Source organism: Oncorhynchus nerka, linkage group LG15, assembly GCF_034236695.1.
Source record: "Oncorhynchus nerka isolate Pitt River linkage group LG15, Oner_Uvic_2.0, whole genome shotgun sequence".
Classification (NCBI taxonomy): Eukaryota; Metazoa; Chordata; class Actinopteri; order Salmoniformes; family Salmonidae; genus Oncorhynchus; species Oncorhynchus nerka.
Window position 1 is genome coordinate 37,282,302 of NC_088410.1, and position 22,297 is coordinate 37,304,598.

General features: G+C 45.9%; 1 protein-coding gene across 1 annotated transcript; it reads right to left on the bottom strand.

The window, feature by feature from the left end:
- Positions 1-8,253: 8,253 nt before the first annotated feature.
- Positions 8,254-20,381, bottom strand: LOC115142609 (caspase recruitment domain-containing protein 14-like). The gene is made up of 20 exons (XM_029682199.2): positions 19,986-20,381; positions 18,599-18,736; positions 17,976-18,301; positions 17,235-17,393; positions 16,927-17,046; positions 16,647-16,772; positions 15,669-15,749; positions 15,418-15,552; positions 15,202-15,305; positions 14,440-14,498; positions 14,027-14,090; positions 13,440-13,656; positions 13,157-13,283; positions 12,193-12,427; positions 11,858-11,921; positions 11,507-11,612; positions 10,966-11,130; positions 10,342-10,460; positions 9,998-10,116; positions 8,254-9,800 (listed from the first exon to the last, which is right to left on the bottom strand). The coding sequence occupies exons 1-20, from the start codon at positions 20,197-20,199 to the stop codon at positions 9,593-9,595; spliced, it is 2,886 nt and encodes a 961-aa protein (XP_029538059.2). The 5' UTR covers positions 20,200-20,381; the 3' UTR covers positions 8,254-9,592.
- Between the last annotated feature and the right edge of the window lie 1,916 nt (positions 20,382-22,297).

The window sequence follows — 22,297 nt, forward strand, 5'->3', positions numbered from 1 at the left end:
GTCCCTGATACGCTACCAGCACAGCCTCTTGTTGAAAAGCGGCTGGAGGAGACAACAGTTAAAGACCTGCCTGCTGAGGAGATTAACTTGCCTGCTGAAAATTTGCCTGATGATCGTCCACCAAGTGCCTTTCCTTCATATACTGATGCTGCTGAACCTGAGGAACCAGCCTACCAGCTGCCACAAAGAGAGAGACACCCTCCAAGACGTATCACCTATGATCAGCTTGGTATCCCTTCCTGCTACAGTATACAGCCACAGCCACAGTTGTTCCCTGTCTACTCTGCACCAGGACTGGTTCCATGGCTGCCATCACTACAGCAATGTTACTTTCAGCCACCTTACATGTATGGGCTTCAGCAAACATGAGGCTACAGAGTTGACATGTTTGACCATGGACTACTGTCAGATTTCACAGACTGTCAAAAGAGACAATTTACAAACTATGCATATAGATCATTAAAATTGATGGACTGTTGATCAATAGTATGAGAAAATACTGCTTATGTTATATAGCTGGTCAACAGATATGGACTGTGAATATAACTTGTTAGTTATATTTGAACTGTGACCCTTGACCTCTGCTCAAGTACTACCTTACAGAAAAGGATTTTCTAGGTCCAGTGCATACGGACTGTTGAAGAAGACAATGTTGGTAATGTTGGGACAACATTTATTTTGTCGGGGAGAAAACAGGGGAGAAATACATACTTCCAAAGTTGTGGCAAAGTGGCTTAAGGACAACAAAGTCAAGGTATTGGAGTGGCCATGACAAAGTCCTGACCTCAATCCCATAGAGAATTTGTTGGCAGAACTGAAAAAGCTTTTGCGAGCAAGGAGGCCTACAAACCTGACTCAGTTACACCAACTCTGTCAGGTGGACTGGGCCAAAATTCACCCAACTTATTGTGGGAAGCTTGTGGAAGGCTACCCAACACGTTTGACCCAAGTTAAACAATTTAAAGGCAATGCTAACAAATATTAATTGAGTGTATGTTAACCTCTGACCCACTCGGAATGTGATGAAAGAAATAGAAGCTGAAATAAATCATTATCCCTACTATTATTCTGACATTTCACTTTCTTAAAATAAAGTGGTGATCCTAACCGACCTAAGACAGGGAATTTTTACTTGGATTTAATGTCAGGAATTGTGAAAAACTGTTTTTAAATGTATTTGGCTAAGGTGTGTGTAAACTTCCGACTTCAAATGTATTACTAAAAAATATTGTTGTACGTAGAGTTGCTCATATACTGTAAATGTATACATATTTTCTAAATACACATTTATCTTGATTACATTATTACGTGTTAGCAAGGCCATTTTGGGATGAACCAGGCAGTGTTTCCCTGCAGAGTGAGAGATGGCCTGATAAGTAGAGGTAATAAATAGCCCAATCCAGGCGTGAACAGCCTTTTCTCTCTCTCTCCCCTTTCTCTCTCTCACTCACTCCAGCCCCTGTGGCCAAAAAGGCATCTGCTGCTCATGCTGATGTCATCTGGAGATAATAACCAGGCCCAGCGTGGCACCAGACCACAGCCAGCGCTACGCCTCCCTCCTCTCTGCCGTGCTTCGGCTTACTGGGAGAAGATCTGGCAACCTGAGGCTGAGGAGGATAGCAACTCATGCACTACTGGCAGTCAGCCCCATAGACGCAGGGTTGGGGAGCAGTGAGGGAACGCAATAAGGGGTTACTGGGGTCTGGCAACCTTCGGATGGAGAGTTTCAAGGATCTGGCAACCTCGGAGGTCTGCGGTAGAGATTGCACCCCCTGCAGGAAGCCCCATAGCCGAAGGGTGTTCGGGACCCAGAGAGAGGGATCTGCAGCGCACTGCTGGGTGCTGGCAACTCGCAGCTATGGTGAAATACAAGTGCAACAACTCAACAGTCACCACTCTGCTATATAAACACTAAAACAACCGGATAATCTTGTTTCCAGTGTGTGTGGGAGGTATTTGGTTGGCATGGCTAATCGAGGCTAACCATTTTACTCCCCTTGTCCTAGTCCTAGAAGGCTCCATCCAGCCCCACTACCACCTGCCTTACCACAGCTTTTTTCCCACAACCCACCAGGGACGCCAACCCCCAACCCTCCAAACCCCCCAACACATTACCACAGAGTGGCCACTCTCACCCTAATCCCCCTCCCCTGCCTCCTCCTCAGTGGTTTGTAGGAAATCTATTGCTGTGTCTCAAATGGTACCCTATTCCTTGTTTAATGCTCTATGGGCCCTGGTCAAAGCTAGTGCACTGTATAGGGAGTAGGGTGCCATTTAGGACGCAGTCAATGTGTTCACTTTCCTAGAGTGGTTAAGAGCACCAGCAACATGGAATTGGAAGGTAACTAACTCGACACTCTTGCCATTTCCTAAAGGGTTTCTAAAATGGGTGTGAGTGGGAGAATTGAGTTACTTTGGGTGGGTAAGATGGTTCAGGCCTGGTCTCTCCGCCCACCTGCACGGCGGACCATTACAATGGCTATTAAAGCTCCTGCTAGCACGTGTCAATCTCTCCATTTGGACTCAGAGTGGGAGGACTATTAAATGACTGGATGGGCTGCTGCTTCCTACTTCTCAGTCTGTCTGTTTCCCTCTCTTTCTGTCTGTCTCCTCCCCCTCCTCTGTCTCTTTTTAACTCCATCTCTCTCCCTCTCTCTGCCAGTCTCTCTCTCTCTCTCTCTCTCTCTCAGTAACTGTCTGCTGTCTGCGAGCATCAACTCCTCGGCTGACACTGATGCCTGCCTGCCTCTCTCGCTCTCCATCTCTGTGGAGGAGAGGAAAGAAGGAAGCAGGGTAGACAGAGAAATCAAATTGTCTTCATCTAATTCCCTCTGACATCCAATTCAGACTGCTGGAGGAGGGGGTGGGCTGTGGTGGTAACCTGAGGAGGAGGGATGTGTGTGTGTCTGGGTGTGTCTGTGAGTGCGTGTGTGTGTGTGTGTGTGTGGTGGGAGGGGGGTCAGTTAGCTGTGGGCAGATATTCAGAATCCCCCCTTGTTCCGTGTCAGATGGAGCACAGATCAACCAAGGGATGAAGGCTCCCCTCAAGTCAACACGCGTACACGTACACACACACACACACACACACACACACACACACACACACACACACACACACTTCTTCAAGGATAGACTGACCAATACTCTTTCTTTCAAAATAACGTTTTCTTTCATGTAACAACCATGCATGAAACAAATACCACTGAAAGCAATTTAAAGGAGGCAATTTGGATTCATTTGAATAACCTACATACATTTACAAAAATTGCAATCAATTGCATAACCAAATATCCCAAATACTGTGACCGACCTAAGTAATACACACCAAAAGAAGCAGTATCAACAGACCGAAGCTCATCACTATCCAGGGATTGCTTGAGAGGAAATGATGTCATAATTAAAAGGTATTGGTATTTTCTCTCAGGGTCTCAGCAGTGCTCAGCAGGTCAGCTAATACATGGTCATCGTAGAGCCACGAGGACCGTGCTGGTCAGAGTATCTATCTCCACGGTGACTTGTCCACTCATATACCATTTTCACTCTATCGTGCCGACCCCAACCACAGACTGCTAGCGCTGGTATAGTATGCTCACCCTGTACCAGCATGCTTCCAACAGCTTTATAGGGCGGCAGGTAGCCTAGTGCTGAGGGTGTTGGGATAGTAACCGAAAGGTCGCTAGTTTGAATCCCCAAGGTGAACGATCCATCGATGTGCCCTTGAGCAAGGCACTTAACCCTAATTGCTCCAGGGTCTCCCGTTAATAATGGCTGACCCTGGCTGTGACCCCACTCTCCCAGGGCATCTTAGGGAGAGTGGGATAAACACATTTGCAATTCACATCTGTATTCACACACAATTGTACATGTGTGAAATAGGACAAATATAAGCAGCCACTAAAGTGGATGAGTAACCAGGCAAGACCAGTTCATCTTGGCTCAGCAGTGTGAAAAGGATAGTAGTGAGACTGACTGCCTGGGCCTTACTAGTCCACCTGGTTCGCTCTGCAGACCAAGCTGGTTCGCTCTGCAGACCAAGCTGGTTCGCTCTGCTGACTAAGCTGGTTCGCTCTGCTGACCAAGCTGATTCGCTATGCTGACCAAGCTGATTCGCTCTGCTGGCAAAGCTGGTTCGCTCTGCTGACCAAGCTGGTTCGCTCTGCAGACCAAGCTGGTTCACTCTGCTGACCAAGCTGATTCGCTCTGCTGTCCAAGCTGGTTCGCTCTGCTGAGCAAGCTGGTTCGCTCTGCTGACCAAGCTGGTTCGCTCTGCAGACCAAGCTGGTCGCTCTGCAGACCAAGCTGGTTCACTCTGCTGACCAAGCTGATTCACTCTGCTGACCAAGCTGATTCACTCTGCTGACCAAGCTGATTCACTCTGCTGGCAAAGCTGGTTCGCTCTGCTGACCAAGCTGGTTCGCTCTGCTGACCAAGCTGGTTCGCTCTGCAGACCAAGCTGATTCGCTCTGCTGGCAAAGCTGGTTCGCTCTGCTGACCAAGCTGGTTCGCTCTGCAGACCAAGCTGGTTCACTCTGCTGACAAGCTGATTCACTCTGCTGAGCAACTACTTCTCTTTGTCATCCGTCTGTTTTTGTTACCACAACGCCCTTCAGGCCTCCTACACAGCCTATGGAAGCCCCTAAATCCCCCTTTCTCTCTCTCTCTCTCTCTCATTATTTCTCTCTATCTACCCCATTCTATCTATCCCTCTTTCTCTTCCCCATTTGCGCTCTGTTACTTCACTCCGCTCTTTTTCAGTCTCTCTCTCTCTCTCTCTCTCTCGATGGCCGCTCTGTCCCGTGAGTTCTCTGACCCTGACTCTCCTCGACCCCTCACACAATGGTGCTTCACACACTGTCACCAGCCTCACTGCACCCTCGGTATTCACTTGGAGAAACACAGGGAGAGGGTGAGATACAGAGAGAGAGGGAGGGACAGAGAAACAGAGGGAGAGAGAGAGAAACAGAGGGAGAGAGAGGTAGAGGGAGAGACTGTACTATTTACTGTAACCTACTACAGGGTGTGCACAGTGAACCAAAAGTGTGCTCCATGGAAATCGGTGGCTACAAATGATAGAATCTTGCTGGAGCAGTGCAATGCTCTGATCTGTAATGGATTTTTTAAAAACACCACCAATTCTATAACTGTGTGTACAGAAAATATTGATGGAGCAGAACATGAGGGCTAGCTCCATGATGGTACACACAGGGGGCGGGAGCTGGCTGAGTTCTTTCTCTCTGTGTGTGTGTGTGTGTGTGTGTGTGTGTGTGTGTGTGTGTGTGTGTGTGTGTGTGTGTGTGTGTGTGTGTGTGTGTGTGTGTGTGTGTGTGTGTGTGTGTGTGTGTGTGTGTGTGTGTGTGTGTGTGTGTGTGTGTGTGTGTGGAGAGAATAAGTGTGTGTATGACAGGTTTCTGGACAGATTCACACGAGGGAGCTGCCACTCCTTGGTCACTTGCTTCACACCATGCCAGGTCAGCAGTGGGTCAGCACTAAGCAAGGAAGACAGAGATAGAGACAGAGAGAGAATGACAGAACCCTGAGTGTAAATAAGAGAGAAAAAATGTGAAGAAGTGTAGCTGTGCAGAGAGAGAACGAATAGCAGAGAGAGAGAAGCAGAAAGAGAACTAGAAGCAGAGAGAGAGAGAAGCAGAGAGAGAGAGAGAGGCAGAGAGAGAGAGAGAGAAAGATCAAACATTAATTTCTTGTACAGCACATAGCAGCAGGAGCCGTGGCACAGTACCAAAGGAAACGAAAGGCAAGAGTTGAAATGAGAGAGCGTTTGTTTTCGATGTGTTTCGGTTTGTAATGACTAACGTGAAGAGCACATTTTTAAGTTCTAGTTCAGAGTTATGAGTGGCCTGTTTTCAATTAGAGCCACGGTTTCCCTCCCATGTTTAAATATGCAATGCCTGGCTGTGAAACCATTTACTTTGATAGACTGCACTGCTAAATGAGAGGAAACCAGTATAGAAAAGGCACAGGCAGCATGGGGGAGCGTTTAGACACACTGAAATAAATCTGGAGGGATTGCAAGTGACGTGCCTGCAGCTCCGACATCCAAACTCTATCAATTAAACATCAGATCCTGATCCTCCACCATAGTTCTCCCTGCCAAACCCGTTCTCCGTTGCTTTAATCCTCAATGCTGAAACCCAGCCCAGTTCCCAAGCTAGCGTGGCGAAAGAAAACAATAAAAGCATGTTAAAGTAGCCCTATGGTGCAGGGGTGTTGGGGGGAAGACAGTATGTGTGCGTGAGTGTGGTGGTGGTGGGGGGTGTGTGTGTGTATGTGTCTGTGTGAGCGAGGGAGACCGTGTGTGTGTGAGAGGCATGGGGGATAGGGTGTGTGGGCTGTGGCCAAACCCCTCCTCCTCCTCTCCCCTCTATAGCAGGGTCTTGGCTGCGTTCACAGTGCAGGCATGTCACTGTCTTTAACAAACTCTGACATCACACAAATCACTGGAGTGGTTACTCGGCAACTGGAGGGGATTTTGGACCCCGCTGGAGCCAAAACCGTCTTCCACTGGGGAATTTGATTCAGTGGAAGTCTTCACAGATAAACAGCCAAGTCAATAACCACCACAAGAGCTAAAGGGGGACGTTGATTCAGTCTTCTGTTTTCCTGCCAGTAGACGGATATCAGAGAAGTCAACTCTGACATACGGCCAGAGAAACGCCTGCCCAGTCTGCCACATGCACGTCAGAGAGGAAAGACGTGCTGTTTTCACATTGTGGTGAAATCCCCAAATCTATTTCCCACTCACTCTTAATCTTCCCTCTCTCTCACCATCTTTTTTTCTCTTTCAACCACTCCCACGAACTGTTATTCATTTCTTTCTGTCTCCCCCGTGTGGCCGTTGACATTTATAGGCAGGAATGCAGTCAATGCAGTCGAAACCCAAACCAACATTTGACAGTTGACTTTTAATTTGAGGCAGAATTTGAAAGTGGTGAAAAATCATAACTCCCAACTCCAAAGTTAAGAGTATGATGTCATATCACATGTTTATCTTGTGAGAAAACCCATAAAATGTGAGTGATACGCCAGAGGTTGTGGTCATGAGGTCTGTTAATTGTAAAATACTTAAATTGACTATTTTATATCATTATAAAGTCATTTAGCACACATCTAATATATTTTGGTAGAAAAATTAACGAGCGGTTCTGCAAGCATCTCCAATGTTATGCTGCCGGTGGCGGAGCTGAATTTGAGAGTTTTCTACAGCAGGAAAATAATCCTGCAGCGAAAGGATTATTATGTGGATAATAATCTATGTACATTTTTGTAGTGGTTTCTACATTTTTTGTAAGTGAAGAACAAATTACAAATTTTTTTAAACCTCAAATACACTACAAGTTTGACATTTCCTGCATTGCATGATGGTTCCCCTGCAACAGGGTGATCCAATTAAGATCCTACACTCAAAGGCTGCGTTTAGACATGCAGCCCAATTCAGATCTTTTTTTCACTAATTGGTCTTTTGGCCAATCACATCAGATCTTTCAACATCAGATTTTTTTCAGATTCTGATCTGATTTGTCAAAAGACCAATTAGTGGAAAAAAAAGATCAGAATTGGGCTGCCTGTCTAAATGCATGAAAAGGTCTGTAAAAATATCCCTTGTTCCATTCAGTTTCATCATTACTCTATAGATATTTTGGCAAATCAAAGACACCCCAAATTAAACCTATTAGGAAGTATTGTATACTGTAGACACTTTATTCAGCCAAACTCAAAGTATTTCGATACAAATCTTGCTATGAACGTCCATGTTGTTGGTGTCTATTGCTATGACCTAGTTTTAAAATAACGGTACAGTAATTTTCTTGTTAATTTACCTGTGTTTTTAGGCACGGGTTGTAACGTTGTCAACAATTCATAAAGACGCTAATTACCTATGCTCCTACGTTAAGCGTACTTGTTGCTTTCCCTAAACGTTGGATAAGTAATAGGCTATAACATAATTTACAAAATAGAGTATGTTTGACAAATTGGAGAAGCAGAAATGTTGCGGGTTGCCTACCTTTTAACCTTGCCCCCTCTGCTGGTTACATTGAAGCATTAAACGTTCAAATGTACCTGAACACACTCACTTCAAGCTTAAATGCTAATTAATTGCAAGTGTAACAAAATGAATGACATTTGGTAGAAACCAAACCATATATTCTTCTTGAGGACTTTGCTTTGACATAAATGTGCAAATACGAAAGGAATATGATGAAATGTATTTAGACACAAAATATTTACATATTTTATAGTATTATTTATTTTTAGTGGCCAAAAGATTGTAATGCACCTGTGAACACAAGTTGTAACAATCGGATGGCAAGACAAGCACATCTTAAACATATTTAATTACACAAAATAAAAAAAGTATTGCTCTAATCGACCACCATCTGTTCATTCATTCCATAGTCAATATCATAAACATTCTTATGAGATGATGGCACAACTGACACAACACATGCATATAAATCTCAGAACACAATAAGCAGGTTTTAGACAGCTGGCTCAGGGACCGTGACTAATACTGTACCTGGTGGTTCATTAGGAGGGCAGGGAAAGATCATAAAGAGAGGATGTCGGTGGAAGAGAGAGGGAGGGGCTAAGCGCTGCACAGGAAGTTGAGATTTGTTCTCATTCCTAGAGTGAGTGACTAAGGGTCAATGATACCTGAGCTCTGTGTACAGTCATCGTATATCGTAAAATACAATGAGTTATCGTGTCATGTAATATCAGTTACTTTGTCACCTTTTAAAAAAAGTGGTATTCAAAACATTTCTGAGGACCCCATTTGTCCTTCAAATCTGTTAATCAAATAACCGTCAATTTATTAAATCTCTTATCAAAATGAAAATAAATCAATAAATACATTTAGTCCATAACATTTTTCAAATGATCTTTCTCAAAAACGTTTGTATATTGTCAAATAAAATAATCTGTACTCTTCATTTTTAGGGGTCCTTAACCCAGACTTTGAATACCACTGCTTTAAAAACATGTTCCAACATAAATCCATATAATGCCTACAATCATTACACTTCAACCCTATCTTGAGTTGCACACTTCCGAATAGGTCATTAAATCCCTCATTGTATGGAAACTTTAACTGTGTCGGACAGTTAGTCAACATACTCTGACTGGAATTCCTACATTACATTTCAGGTGTGACTTGGGTATGACCATGGTTTCACAGGTTTGTTGAAATCCTGTGTATAATACAATACACAGTATTTAACACTATCGTATCTTTATGATAAAGATAATTGAAAAACTAATCCCAAAAACAATACAAGTAAATATAGGTTGGAAAAAACAACAAGAAATTAATGAAGCTAAACCAAAGTGCAGGTACATCTCCTCATACTACCTTGATTACAGAATTCATGTATAGTTAGCTATCATAGGTACACAATCCATTTCCCTTGTCCCATAATGGTCAGGTATGTAATGCCTATTGGAACTCTTCTCCATCTTATCCGTTTACAAATAATCCAAATCATTTATTTTACAAATTTGTAATTCAAAGACATCCAATTTGGCCACGAGTACCTCATCAACAAACTTCACATTGGTGCCTCTGATGCCTTAAAAATCACCACAAATCAGGCTCCACCCACACAATCTTCTTCTGCTCCACCAAGATGATGGAGTGCAGGGTGGTGAGCAGAGAGGTTTTGTCGTCCCACGAGTCAGGGCTGACGATGCGGTAGAGGCAGGGCAGCTTGTCCAGCAGGGACTCCTCGCTGCGAGAACACTCCAGCTGCTGCTCCTCGGACCAGCCCTGACGCTGCACCTTAGACCTGGGCAAGAGGGGGAGGAGGTAGGGGTGAGGGGGGGGCGATAGCGAGAGAGCGAAGATAAAGACAAATAGGGTAGAAGGTGAGATGGAGGGAGAGAGAACAAAATAAATAAACACAAAGACACACCATGTAGGAGGGGCAATGGAACAATATTGCTACCATTCATATTTCGTATCAAAAGTCACACAATGGCCTACTTGAGTTTGCGTGCTGCTCTGGACTTGGACTGGGCGATGAAGATGATGATGGGGAAGATCTCTGCCCTGTGGAGGCGGCGTACACAGTCCAGACCTAGAGGCAGTACACAGTGGGTACCCTGAGAGAAGAGACAGGAGAGGAGTTTCGGTACGGTCAATACTGCAGCTGCATAGATTCTTCTGGAACACAGGGTACATCAAATAACAGGACCACTGAAAATAAGGGAGGTATTATTGGTTATTTTTGTGACGTTTGTGGAAAACGGTTCAAGTAAGTCATAAACCATTCCCCCCCCCCTAATACCAGTATGTCAAATACGGTGTTGTCATTTCGACTATCCCACCTGCTTCATGACCCTCTCAACACTCTGCAAGGTGTAACACCGCTGACCCCCCTGTTCACACTCCTCCAGCACCTCAGACCTCTGCAGCCTGGCAGTGTGCTCACTGGAACTCAATAACTCTGGGGATAGGGGGAGGGAGGGAGGGAGAGAGGGAGAGAGGGAGAGAGGGAGGGAGGGAGAGAGGGAGAGAGGGAGGGAGGGAGAGAGGGGAGGGAGGGAGGGAGAGTGGGAGGGGGAGAGAGAGGGGGAGGGAGGGAGGGGAGAGGGGGAGGGAGGGGGAGAGAGAGAGGGGAGGGAGGGAGAGAGGGAGGAGGAGGGGGGGAGAGAGGGGGAGGGAGGGGGAGGGAGGGAGAGAGGGAGGGAGGGAGGGAGGGGGGAGGGAGGGAGGGAGGGAGGGAGGGAGGGAGGGAGGGAGGGAGGGGGAGAGATGGGTATAGGATAAGGTGAGACAGCAGGTACGAGGAAAACAAACATTTGCATCTTCATTAACATCACCTTCCGCTACTGTGCAAATAGTAGATCATCTCATTGGAATTCCGCTCTGGGCATCGGGCAGGTGATGGATGAAAGAAGAAAAAAAAGAGAGAGGAGAGAGAAAGAAAAAAAGAAAGACTCCTCCCTAACCTGGCTCACACAACTGAAAGCCCTGCCACTCGGCCAGCTTTTGATCCAGGACACGGCCGATGATTGTGGGTAGCAGGAGGACCGGACGACAGACGGGTGGGTAGTGGGGCGTGACCAGGGTGTAGGGCATGAGGGTCAAACAGCCTCTGGGTGCAGAGGCATCCCCTAGAGCAGAGGACAATATTAGGACACGCCGGGTTCAGGACAATAACCAAGGCGACATTATTACAGGTATAAGAGCTGTGACGATACCAGGAACGCAATATTTTTACCTTGGCAAAAATGAAAACACGATACATGCCACGATACCCGTATCGTTGGAGTTAATCCAACCTGCTTTAGCAATGTTTATGCACAGTTTAGCTAACTTGGTTTGATGCAGAACTTCAATGGGTGCCATGTTGACAATTCAATGTGTTTGGCTCCAACATGGAGGACAGTCTTATGATACGACCTCTATGGTTCTGGCTCTGTTATGTTTTGTATATTCTTGTATACAAAAATGACTTCCAATCCAGCTTTGACTGTGTCTGATATATACCTGGCCCAGTGCTCTTGTCCTTGCTGTCTTCTACACAGACCCACAGAGGATTCCTCCCCTGTCTCCCCGTACTGACGATCCTCACAGTCTTCTTCTTGTCCTGGGCCTGAGGACCCAGCAAACAACGTGTTAACCCGAACGTTTGACAGCGGTTCGGAGGGATATTCACACGACTACAACGTTTTCTTCATGAATGTTCGGTTAACACGTTCTAGAGACGTCAAAAACAAACATTTTTGGAACACATTCGCGGGAAAGGAGTGTCACCTGACTGTAACTCAGAAACCCTAAAATGAGTAGGATTTTGGTCCGAGTAGTTCTGCAAACTATGAAACGAGTGAAGGATGTTACCTTTCTAAGTGCCATGGGTTGGATGCTCATGTCCTCGATAGCGCTGATCAGCAGGCGTTGGGCCCTGCAATGAGATATACATGATGTCATTTATGTATTGGCCAATTCAAATCCTGTAGTAATCATTATCAGTACGTCATTGAATCAAACATAGATTAGATGTAGTAGATGTTAGTTCTCCAGAGGGGGACAGATATAGCCTAGTCCCAGATCTGTCTGTACTATAGTGCTCATAGGAGTTGGTAAGATCACACAAACAGATCTGGAACCAGGCTAGACTAGAAAGAATCCATGTCAACAATCCAATCCCACATGGTGGGTACTGGGACTACTACCTGTAGTAGTTGGGCAAGTTGCCAGTCTTGAGATCCAGCAGTTGGCAAGGGTGGACGTGGCTGGCCCTCCAGGAGCGGTCAGCGCCCGCTGGGAGGGTGCATGTGACGTGGAGGATGTCGTTACAGGAAACGGACAGAGCGTCCTGCGAGCCCCCGGGTAACGTCATGTTGACGCGCACGTAGAAGGAGTCACCTGACATGGCCTCGCCACTCTGCAGCAGGAGCTTCTCATAGGCTGAGAGAGAGAGAGAGAGAGAGAGAAAAGGGAAGGGACCATAGAGGATTATGACTGTGACAGATCTGGGTCACGGCACCAATGTTACAGGTGTGATATATACACACACGCGACCAACCAACATGAATACAGAAACATTAAAATAGCATATTTTATATTACACAGAGAACGGTACGTATGCAATGCTATCGTAGCATCCCAATAGCTTTCCAGCGAGGAAAAAAAGAGAGCACTCTCTGTGTTGCTGATGTGAATATTAGCCAGGTGCTGAAATGGACTACTTTGAAGTTATCATGGGTTAAGTGTCCCCAGTATGTCACTCTGTTTTTCACCCTTATGTTGCTATGTTACCTCAAAACAAACAGTCAGCCTAAATACCTATGAAACATGAAACGGATAACCCTCGACTTTAAACCTAAATCATGAGAATGAGGCACTTCTGTGACGAGATCCAGAGACACACACTAGTCAAACAATTTTTTTTCTAATCAGCTAAGAACACATTTTTCTCTCTCTAGTGTCTGATCTGGGCGATTTGACACTAAAGTCACGTTAACATTTTGAAGAACCTCCTTGCTTATACAATTCTGTCACATCAGAAGGATAATGTCAAGCAAGGGAGAAAGAAAGGATGCATTTTACAAGTATTTGCACTGGCTAGGGTATTTGAATGTGATAACGTACAATTATTTTAACCAGACTGTTTTGAACATAGGGCCAGGGTCTCACCATCTTGGTTGGGCCTCAGGGAGAGGTGGCAGAAGCCTCGGACCTGCCCCAGAGCCCACATGGCCTCTTCCAGGGTGGTGTCCTCCAGAACCATCCTTAGAGCCTGCTGAGCCTGCTCATACTTCACCTGGAACCCAGTAGCACAAACACCCATTAGAATTATAGTGCCTTCACAGAAACTATAAAGAAGAGCGGGGAGTTATGACACAAAATGGCTCCCATGAATCGATCTGTCAGGTAGATAGGAGACTGGAGTTGTGGAGACAGACACAAACACACACACCTCCAGAATTTGTGCCCCCGAACTAATGCCCACTGTGTTTGCGGCGGAGCACTCAGTGACCTGGTGGACGAACACTCCCGTCTTGTTACCCCCCACCACCTGCAGCTGGCTCAGCAGCGCCTCCCCCTGGAAGGAGATGGTCAGGACTCGGCCAGTGATGCGCATGGCCCGGGGCCGGGAGCGCAGCAGGAACGGGGGGGCTGATGCCCTGGAGATACTGGGGTTGAGATGGAGAGGAGATGAGAGTATTTCATTGTCACATTAATCTATCCTGGAGAGGCTACGGAAAGTTCATAAACAATCGAGCATCTGACCAACATGCGTGTGATTTTAGCTTCGGGTTAAGTAAGATTATTGTTAAATGCATACGATGTACGTAAGGTACTTTGAGTTTGGTAATGGCGCCCTATAGGAGCAAATCATTTTCATGTGTCATCATCATAATACCATCTCCTTGCAATATACAGGCTAAATGTCTTTCTTCCTCTGTTCCTCTGCTTGCTTCAGCCTCCAGCAACAATTCAAGGTAGGGAATGTGAGCACATCCCATAGATTTCAGTACATCACAGTAAATTCAAGTTCCTCACCCATCACTGTTGTTGCTTTGGCAGGAACGCATGTTTGACATAACAGATTGCTCAACCTCATTGCCTGTAAATCGAATAAAACAAAAGAGACTGTTCAAGAATGTGTACACAGAGAAGAACGCCCGACAGTTAATGTGTTACCTAGCCTACCAGGCCAGGATCCAAACTTCACCCAAGGCTAATTTCGTCTCTGCTCGGAGAGTGGCCAACCAAAACATTTATATTTGTTTCCAGGAAGTCTCATCTGGGTGTTCCCCTCAAAGACAAACACGCAAGCACACGCTTATATGTACGTAAGCACACAAACGCACAAACACACAAACACACTGGAAAGTACACACGCACACACGGAAGCTGCTAAGTCCCAGTAAGGTGAGAGGTTGTTAAAGGTTGGAGTTTATTCAGTTACGTACCACTGGGGATGAACACAAAGTCATTGTCAAGTAAGACGTCACATTCAGCCGTCTCCGAGCTAGGGGCAAGAAGAGGGGATAACACTTGTTTACAAAAATGCTGTGTTCTTATTTCGTCCTTATTTTCTCTCTCTCTCTCTAACCACTTCTTCCCTCCCTCTCTAAGGTATCATGTATGCTGCGACATATAAACTGGCTGAGTGAGTTGGACTGCAGAAATACAGAATTGCCATCAAGGCACTTGGACGGACTGTCTTCACTGTAAACACAAAACCACGACAATAAACATGAGCATGGGCAGCCGTTCGTTCACCAGTGAAAACAACCTATGATTAGTTCCAAGAATAACACCTGAATCCTCGATCAAATATGACCACAAAGGGTGCGTTTCCAATGGCACCCTAATCCCAATATAGTGCACTACTATATAGAGATTTGGAACACAGCCAGAGAACCCACATAGTTTACAGGAAGATCAAATCTACCTTTATAATGAAATGATCTCATGTTACTAGAACAGAAAGCAGGGCTAGGGACCCTGGGGGGAAAAAGCCTTGAAATGAAGCTCTTCCCGGCAACACAGAGTAAACACATGGCCTTCCTGGTAAAAAAGCAGACTTTGGACAGCGACATCACATCACTCAGAATATAGAAGGAAGCATGCCAACTGTACTACTGTGTAAGTGTCCAACTGGTTCTGAATGAGGAGTCAGACTGTGTCTTAAACATACACAGAGTCTAAAACACACACACACACCTTACCTGTCTCGATTGTACCATAGGGTCTTTTCTCGTGTCCGCAGTGACTCTGGACGTGGAGGCTCCACATTTTGGGACCGGACACTACTTGGAGTGATATCGCCACTCTACACACACACACAATTACCAGATGTCAAGTTTATAATGCAAATCATTAAAGACAAATCAGATGATATAAACAGCTGACATGACTGATATAAATCCTACATGCACACACACCTTTATACTGCATCCCCTCACGGAATCGGAATCGGGGCAGATTGCATGCATGCGGCGGAGGCGGGGACGAGGGGAGGGGCTGGAGGGGAGGCTGTCACTGCTGGAGCCCTGGCTCTCCCAGCTAAACATCCTCTCCTGGAGACAGACAGACACACGTTAGTCGTTCGTATCTCGTTTAGAATCTGCTCTGCATGTTAATGTGTGTATGGAGTGTGCGTGGGTGTGTACACAATGTGCATTTGCATGTATACCGTGTGCGCGCTGCGCAGCGTGTCCTTCTCAGCCAGGCTCCTGGCTATCTGGGCCTGGGCCTCGTCCCTGGACAGGCACGCCTGGAGGGATGGACAGACAGACAGATAAGACAGACATACCTACAATGAGTGTTCAAAACATTAAGGACACCTTCCTGATATTGAGTTGCAACCCCCCCAGCAGTGTTGCAGTTCTTGACACAAACCGGTGCGCATGACCTGCCTGCATGTCTGTCTTTGCTCGTCCCGCCACATACACTGAGCGTACAAAACATTAGGAACACCTGCTCTTTCCATGACGTACACTGAGCAAGTGAATCCAGGTAAACGCTATCCCTTGTTAAGGTCACTTGTTAAATCCACCTTCATCAGTGTAGATGAAGGGGAGGAGACCGGTTAAAGAAGGTTTTTGATGCCTTGAGACAACGGAGACGTGCGTATGTCTGCCATTCAGAGGGTGAATGGGAAAGACAAAAGATTTCAGCGCCTTTGAACAGAGCATGGTAGTAGGTGCTGTTGCATAGCTACTACCATGTTGAACACCTACTACCATGCTCTGTTCAAAGGCGCTGAAATCTTTTGTCTTTCCCATTCCCCCTCTGAATGGCACACATACGCACGTCTCCGTTGTCTCTTAGCTTTTGCCTGGATTCACTTGCTCAGTGTACGTCATGGAAAGAGCAGGTGTTCCTAATGTTTTGTACGCTCAGTGTATGTGGCGGGACGAGCAAAGACAGACATGCAGGCAGGTCAGTATGCAAATAGGTGGATATAGGCAGACAGACAGACAGACATGCAGGCAGGTCCGTATGCAAATAGGTGGATATAGGCAGACAGACACACATGCAGGCAGGTCCGTATGCAAATAGGTGGATATAGGCAGACAGACTGACAGGCAGGCGGACACACAGAAAGGTACGGCATTCCAATAATTGATTTCAGGATGAGCAATGATGCCATAAGGTAATCGCTCCTCACGTCGTCTCTCTCTGCCTGTAGCTCCCTCAGTTGGCTCTGTATGACAGTACCCTTCTGCTGGTACATCTCACAGTCCAGAGTCAGCTTCTGAACCTGCAGCGCCAGACACTCTTTATGTTCCACCATCTAAGAGCAAACACACACCAGGCGGCGTTTAAAGTTTGGCCACTCAAAAATTTACCCGTGTAACAAATTCTATTGCCTTTCAGCAGATGTTTGCTGTCGGAATAAAATGGCCAACTCAAAAGGGTTGTTCGCAATCTCCTAGACACACACACACCTCCTGCCTCTCGCGGGTCAGCTGCTCATTCTCCTTTCTGTAGCACCTGAGCTGCTCAGCAAGCTCTGTATGGACATCCCTCGCCTCAACCAGGTCTTGGCCCAGGATATCCTCCCGCGCCTGGAGAGAGAGAGAGGGGGGTGTAGGGATACAGAGAATGGGGGATAGACCATTGGAGAAAAATAAAGGGTAGAGGGATAGTGAGAGAAACAGAAGGACAAGAGGACGTGACAATAGTCAGAACCACAGTGTGTCTGAGAAATTCTAGTTTATTTGTAGAAGTCTGAGCTTGTGTCCTCCTCACTCACCGGGGTGATTGTCTCGGCCACCAGTAGCTGCCTGCGCAGAGCGCTAATCTCGTCCTGCAGTCGCTGCGTCTGGCTGGGGGTGGTGCACTTGAGCGAGCGCTGCCTCTCAAAGTCCGTCTCTGTCTGGGCTTTGCGCAGCTCAAACTGAAGCTGATATACCTGCCCATCATCGAAAAACAGAAGACTACTGTCACAAATTCTGTGACCGCAGTATTTGACCACAGTTGCTTCAACATGTTTTCTGTTGTCCCTTGTTGTTTCTTACAGTAAATGAAATGTATCACTTAAAGATGGAATCTGCAGTAGGGGAAACAGCGCCACTGTCCGCCCCATGGCTGTTGTAATTGTTTTGTTGATGAAACAGAGCTGGGGAGCATTATGTACATTTTTTAAAAGTAGTATGGTACATATGCAATGATGTCCAAGGGGGGGGAAAACTGTGTTGGTTGTTTGCAGTAATATCTTTGTTGTTGTAATATCGCGGCAGTTTCACCGTTAGGGATTCCAGCTCTTTGAATTGAATTTCTTTTGAGTAACAGACATATACAACAAATGTACAATGTGGACAGGGATGCCGAAGCTTTAACACGTTTCTACACCACAAATAATGCTGTTATTAGTTCAATGAACTTTACCATACTTTTGGTCAACCCTGTAAATACCGTAATTTATCACTTCATGTAAACGCAGTGAGGTCATCACCACTCTGGAATATCACACAGCTAGCCCTTTTACCCTGACCTGTAGGTTGAGGTCGCTGCAGTGGATGTTGGCGGCCGACCTCTCCTCGATGACAGCGGTGTACCGCACATACAGGCCACACTTCTCGTCCTTCAGCTTCAAGATGTCGTGGTGCGCGGCAGCCAAGTTCTTCCTCATGCGGCCGTGGTCGGCCTTAAGACGGCGAGACTCCTCCTGCCGCTCCAGAGTCTGACCTAGCTGCGCCTCCAGGGAGGTGCAACGTGACCCGAGCCGACTGGCCTCCTGCCGAGCCTCCTTCAGCTCCTTCTGCATCCCTGTCAAGGCTTTGACCAGGTACTCCGTCAAGTCCGAGTACTTAATCAGGCCTGGGAGGAAATCAGATTAGGATGGACACACTACAGCTACTGCTAACCCAGGACTACTGATTGGACTATGTATAATTTCCTACCAAATGATTTACTCCAATGGGGATTATATGAATACTTTATATTTAGAATACTGTTTACTGATGAATAGAATGAACACATTGCTCTGGTTTTCAAGCAGACAGGACAAATTGAAAAAGAACCATCATTCTTCACACAAGGTAACCCAGCCCTCTCCTTAACACATGGCCTAAATGAGCCAGATGGGAAACAGGTCATGTGTTGTGTGTTACTCACCACTGAAGCCAGAGGGCTCGGTGCTGGGCTTGCGGCCTGTGACCTGGGTGTAGATGGTGGGGTAGTGGATCATCAGGCTCTCCAGCAGGGCCATTGCGCCGCTCCTCCCCTGGATACGCAGCAGGTCCAGCATGTGACCTAAAGAAGACAAAGGGTTAAATAGGACGAAGTGCACAACGTAAATCAAAGACGAAGATGGACTGTTTTATGGACTTATTCATAAAAATGTGCTGTTGTATTTCCTCATTCATTTAGTAGTTTTATAGGGACAGACTATTAAAATATGGACATGTTGAGTTATAAACATTTATGAATCGCATAACTCATTTTCATCACCAGTTATAAGACATGCTCAATCAAGTATGTAGATATACACTGAGTGTACAAAACATTAGGAACACACAATATTGAGTTGCACCTTCTTTTGCCTCAATTTGTCAGGGCATGGACTCTAGAAGGTGTCAAAAGCGTTCGACAGGAGACTCCGTTGGGGTGTGTCTCCCCACCTGTTGTTGTTGGGTTGGGACTTCATAATGAACGACAGTGCCACTGGAAATCCCTATGCTCTCCTATGACTCCTGCACCTACCTCTTCTTAGGAGGCACCTAACAACTGAGTGTATACAAAGAGTTTTATTTTCAAATCCTTTTACATTTCATTCAGCTTGTGTTATGCTAATTTGACTTGTTCCCGACCCGCGGAAACAACTTTGAAGATGCCGACCGCAAAATGTAAAATCCTCAAAGGTTGTTACAAACCTGCACCGCTATGTCAACAGAGCTCGGTGCTTACCAACGGATGTATTAGGTTACGAAATCCAACTTTAAAAAAAAATAAAACATTTATGCTAATGACATGTTAGAGAAAGAATGATTCAGAACATAAATAATCATATTTGTCTTGGTAAAATGTATTTTATAACATAAGGAAGTGACATTTCATCACCAAAGCTGGGCAGAGTAGGTGGACACCCTATACAGTGGCCTTGTGGTTAAAGTGTCCACCTTGAGATTGCAAGATTGAATGGCAGGTTCCTGGTTGATTCCTACCCAAGACTCTACAAATGGGACCTGATGCCTCTCTGCTTGGGACTCAGCATTAAGGAGATGGATTGCTGTGCCACTAGTGTCCTGCCCAGGGGGTGTACTTGTACATCAGGCTCCCTCATGCTACAGAAACAGGACTTAGGCTCCTGCCCATATGGGCCGTTCTGGCTCTACTTACTCCCCCAACGAAATGTATAGACAAAACCAAGTGGAAAAAAATCAACAGTGATAGAATGGAATAGAATTAAACAGAACAGAAAAAATACAGAAAGCATACAACAGAAGAACATCTAAAGTAATACAATAGGAAATCATAGAAACGAATAGAATAGAAGTCTTACTGGTCCTCATGGAGCTGTTGTTGAGCTTGAGGCAGGAGAGGATCTCATCTTCATCCATCTCTGTGAGGACCCTGGCCTGGCGCAGGTAGGGGATCAACATACATGGTTTCACACCCAGGGAGATACGATGACGGTTGTCGTTGATCAGCTCCCACACATCTTCCTCACCCATCTCCTTGAGGTCGGGCCCCTCCGGAACACATTCCGCTGCCATGGTGAATGCCCGGCGTGTGTGTGAGGCGAGTCACTTCGAGTGAGTGTCGCAGGCAGACGCAGTCACTGAAGACACACACACTTAATCACACACACACACCTAGTATTATCACTGTCCAATGCTGGGGGAAAAAGCTAACTGTCAGAGACACAGGGACTCCACGCCCGGCTGGTGTAGGCGTCAATGCATGCAAGGGTGTGTGTGTGTGAGAGCTAACCTGAAAGACAAGAAACATACACCCCAGTGAATCAGTGCCCACGCCAACCCATGCATGCCCTTTATTACTGAACTCATTTTGTAAATGCCGGATCTCTAGCAAGACGCTACTTCACCCAAGTTGTGTCAAATAGTATCTTCTTCAGTGCCATGAGATATTGCGTGTGACTAAACAAACTGACAAGATTTCATCTTGGGGGACAAGATCAACAATAGATCAAGAGAGGGGATATTCACTGGAAATGCACCACAAGCAATATGTTTGGTATTGTGTTGTTACCATATGTGACTGTTATTACCACATGTTGCCTAGTAAACTAATACTATGCCAAAGTGTGTCTATAATAACAACACCCTAGATACAAAGGGTAGGCTACATCTTATTTGACTTTGGTCTGTACACGATAGCATGTATTCAAGTAGGCTACAAAACTGGCAAATGCATGGAGGAAATACTGAGAAACAGGAATACAGAGATATTACTGAATAACCATGAGGGATTTCAGGAATTGAGTACAATTCACACGCAAATATTTAAAGTCAAATACACACAGACTTAAAGCGTCAAATTACTTCTTATAACATGTACAAAACCATTTACCATTTCTTTGGAGTTGCAGGTGTAGCCTCTGTATAATCACCATGATCTACCCAACTCGGGCGAGCAGCGCTCCTCCCGTCCATGACAGCGCATGGGCGAGGAGGACAACTAAACCGACTAATCGTACAAAGTTACTAACCAACCAATCAAAAAATAACTCATTTGGATTATTACTGATGGACCACAGCCTAAAAAATAAACAAACAAAAAACATGAAGCTTGTTCCTGGTAACATTTCTAGGGCCATTGGGTTATTCCTTGGGAAAGTGAATATAAAAAGGCTGAGGTTGGAGCTTACACTACATGACCAAAGGTAGGTGGACACCTGCTCGTGGACCATCTCATTCCGAAATCATGGCCATTAAAATGGAGTTGGTCTCCCCTTTGCTGCTATACTCCACTCTTCTGGGAAGGCTTTCCACTAGATGTTGGAACATTGCTGCAGGGACTTGCTTCCATTCAGCCACAAAAGCAATAGTGTGGTGGAGCACTGATGTTGTGCAATTAGGCCTGGGTACATCCCAAAGGTGTTCGATGGGGTTGAGGTCAGGGCTATGCGCAGGCCAGTCAAGTTTTTCCACACCGATCTCGACAAACCATTTCTGTATGAACCTCGCTTTGTGCACGTGGGCATTGTCATGCTGAAACAGGAAAGGGCCTTCCCCAAACTATTGCCACAAAGTTGGAAGCACAGAATCATTTAGAATGTCATGTATGCTGTAGCGTTAACATTCCCCTTCACTGGAGCTAAGGGGCCGAGCCCGAACCATGAAAAATGGCTGCTCGGCCAAGGAAACCCATTTCATGAAGCTTTCTGATGTTGCTTCCAGAGGTAGTTTGGAACTCGGTGGTGAGTGTTGCAACCGAGGACAGACGATTTTTACACACTACGCACTTCAGCACTCTGCAGTCCCGTTCTGTGAGTCTGTGTGGCCTACCACTTCGCGGCTGAGTCATTGTTGCTCCTAGACGTTTCCACTTCCACTTCACAATTACAGCACTTACAGTTGACCAGGGCAGAAATTTGACGAACTGATTTGTTGTAAAAGTGGCATCCTATGACGGTGCCACGTTGAAAGTCACTGAGCTCTTCAATAAGGCCATTCTACGGCCAATGTTTGTCTATGGAGATGGCATGGCTGCGTGCTCGATTTTATACGCCTCTCAGCATCGGGTGTGGCTGAAATAACCAAATCCACTCATTTGAAGGGGTGTCCACATACTTTTGTATATATGTTGTGTCAATTTTTGGATCATGAGATGTCACATGGAAAATGCATT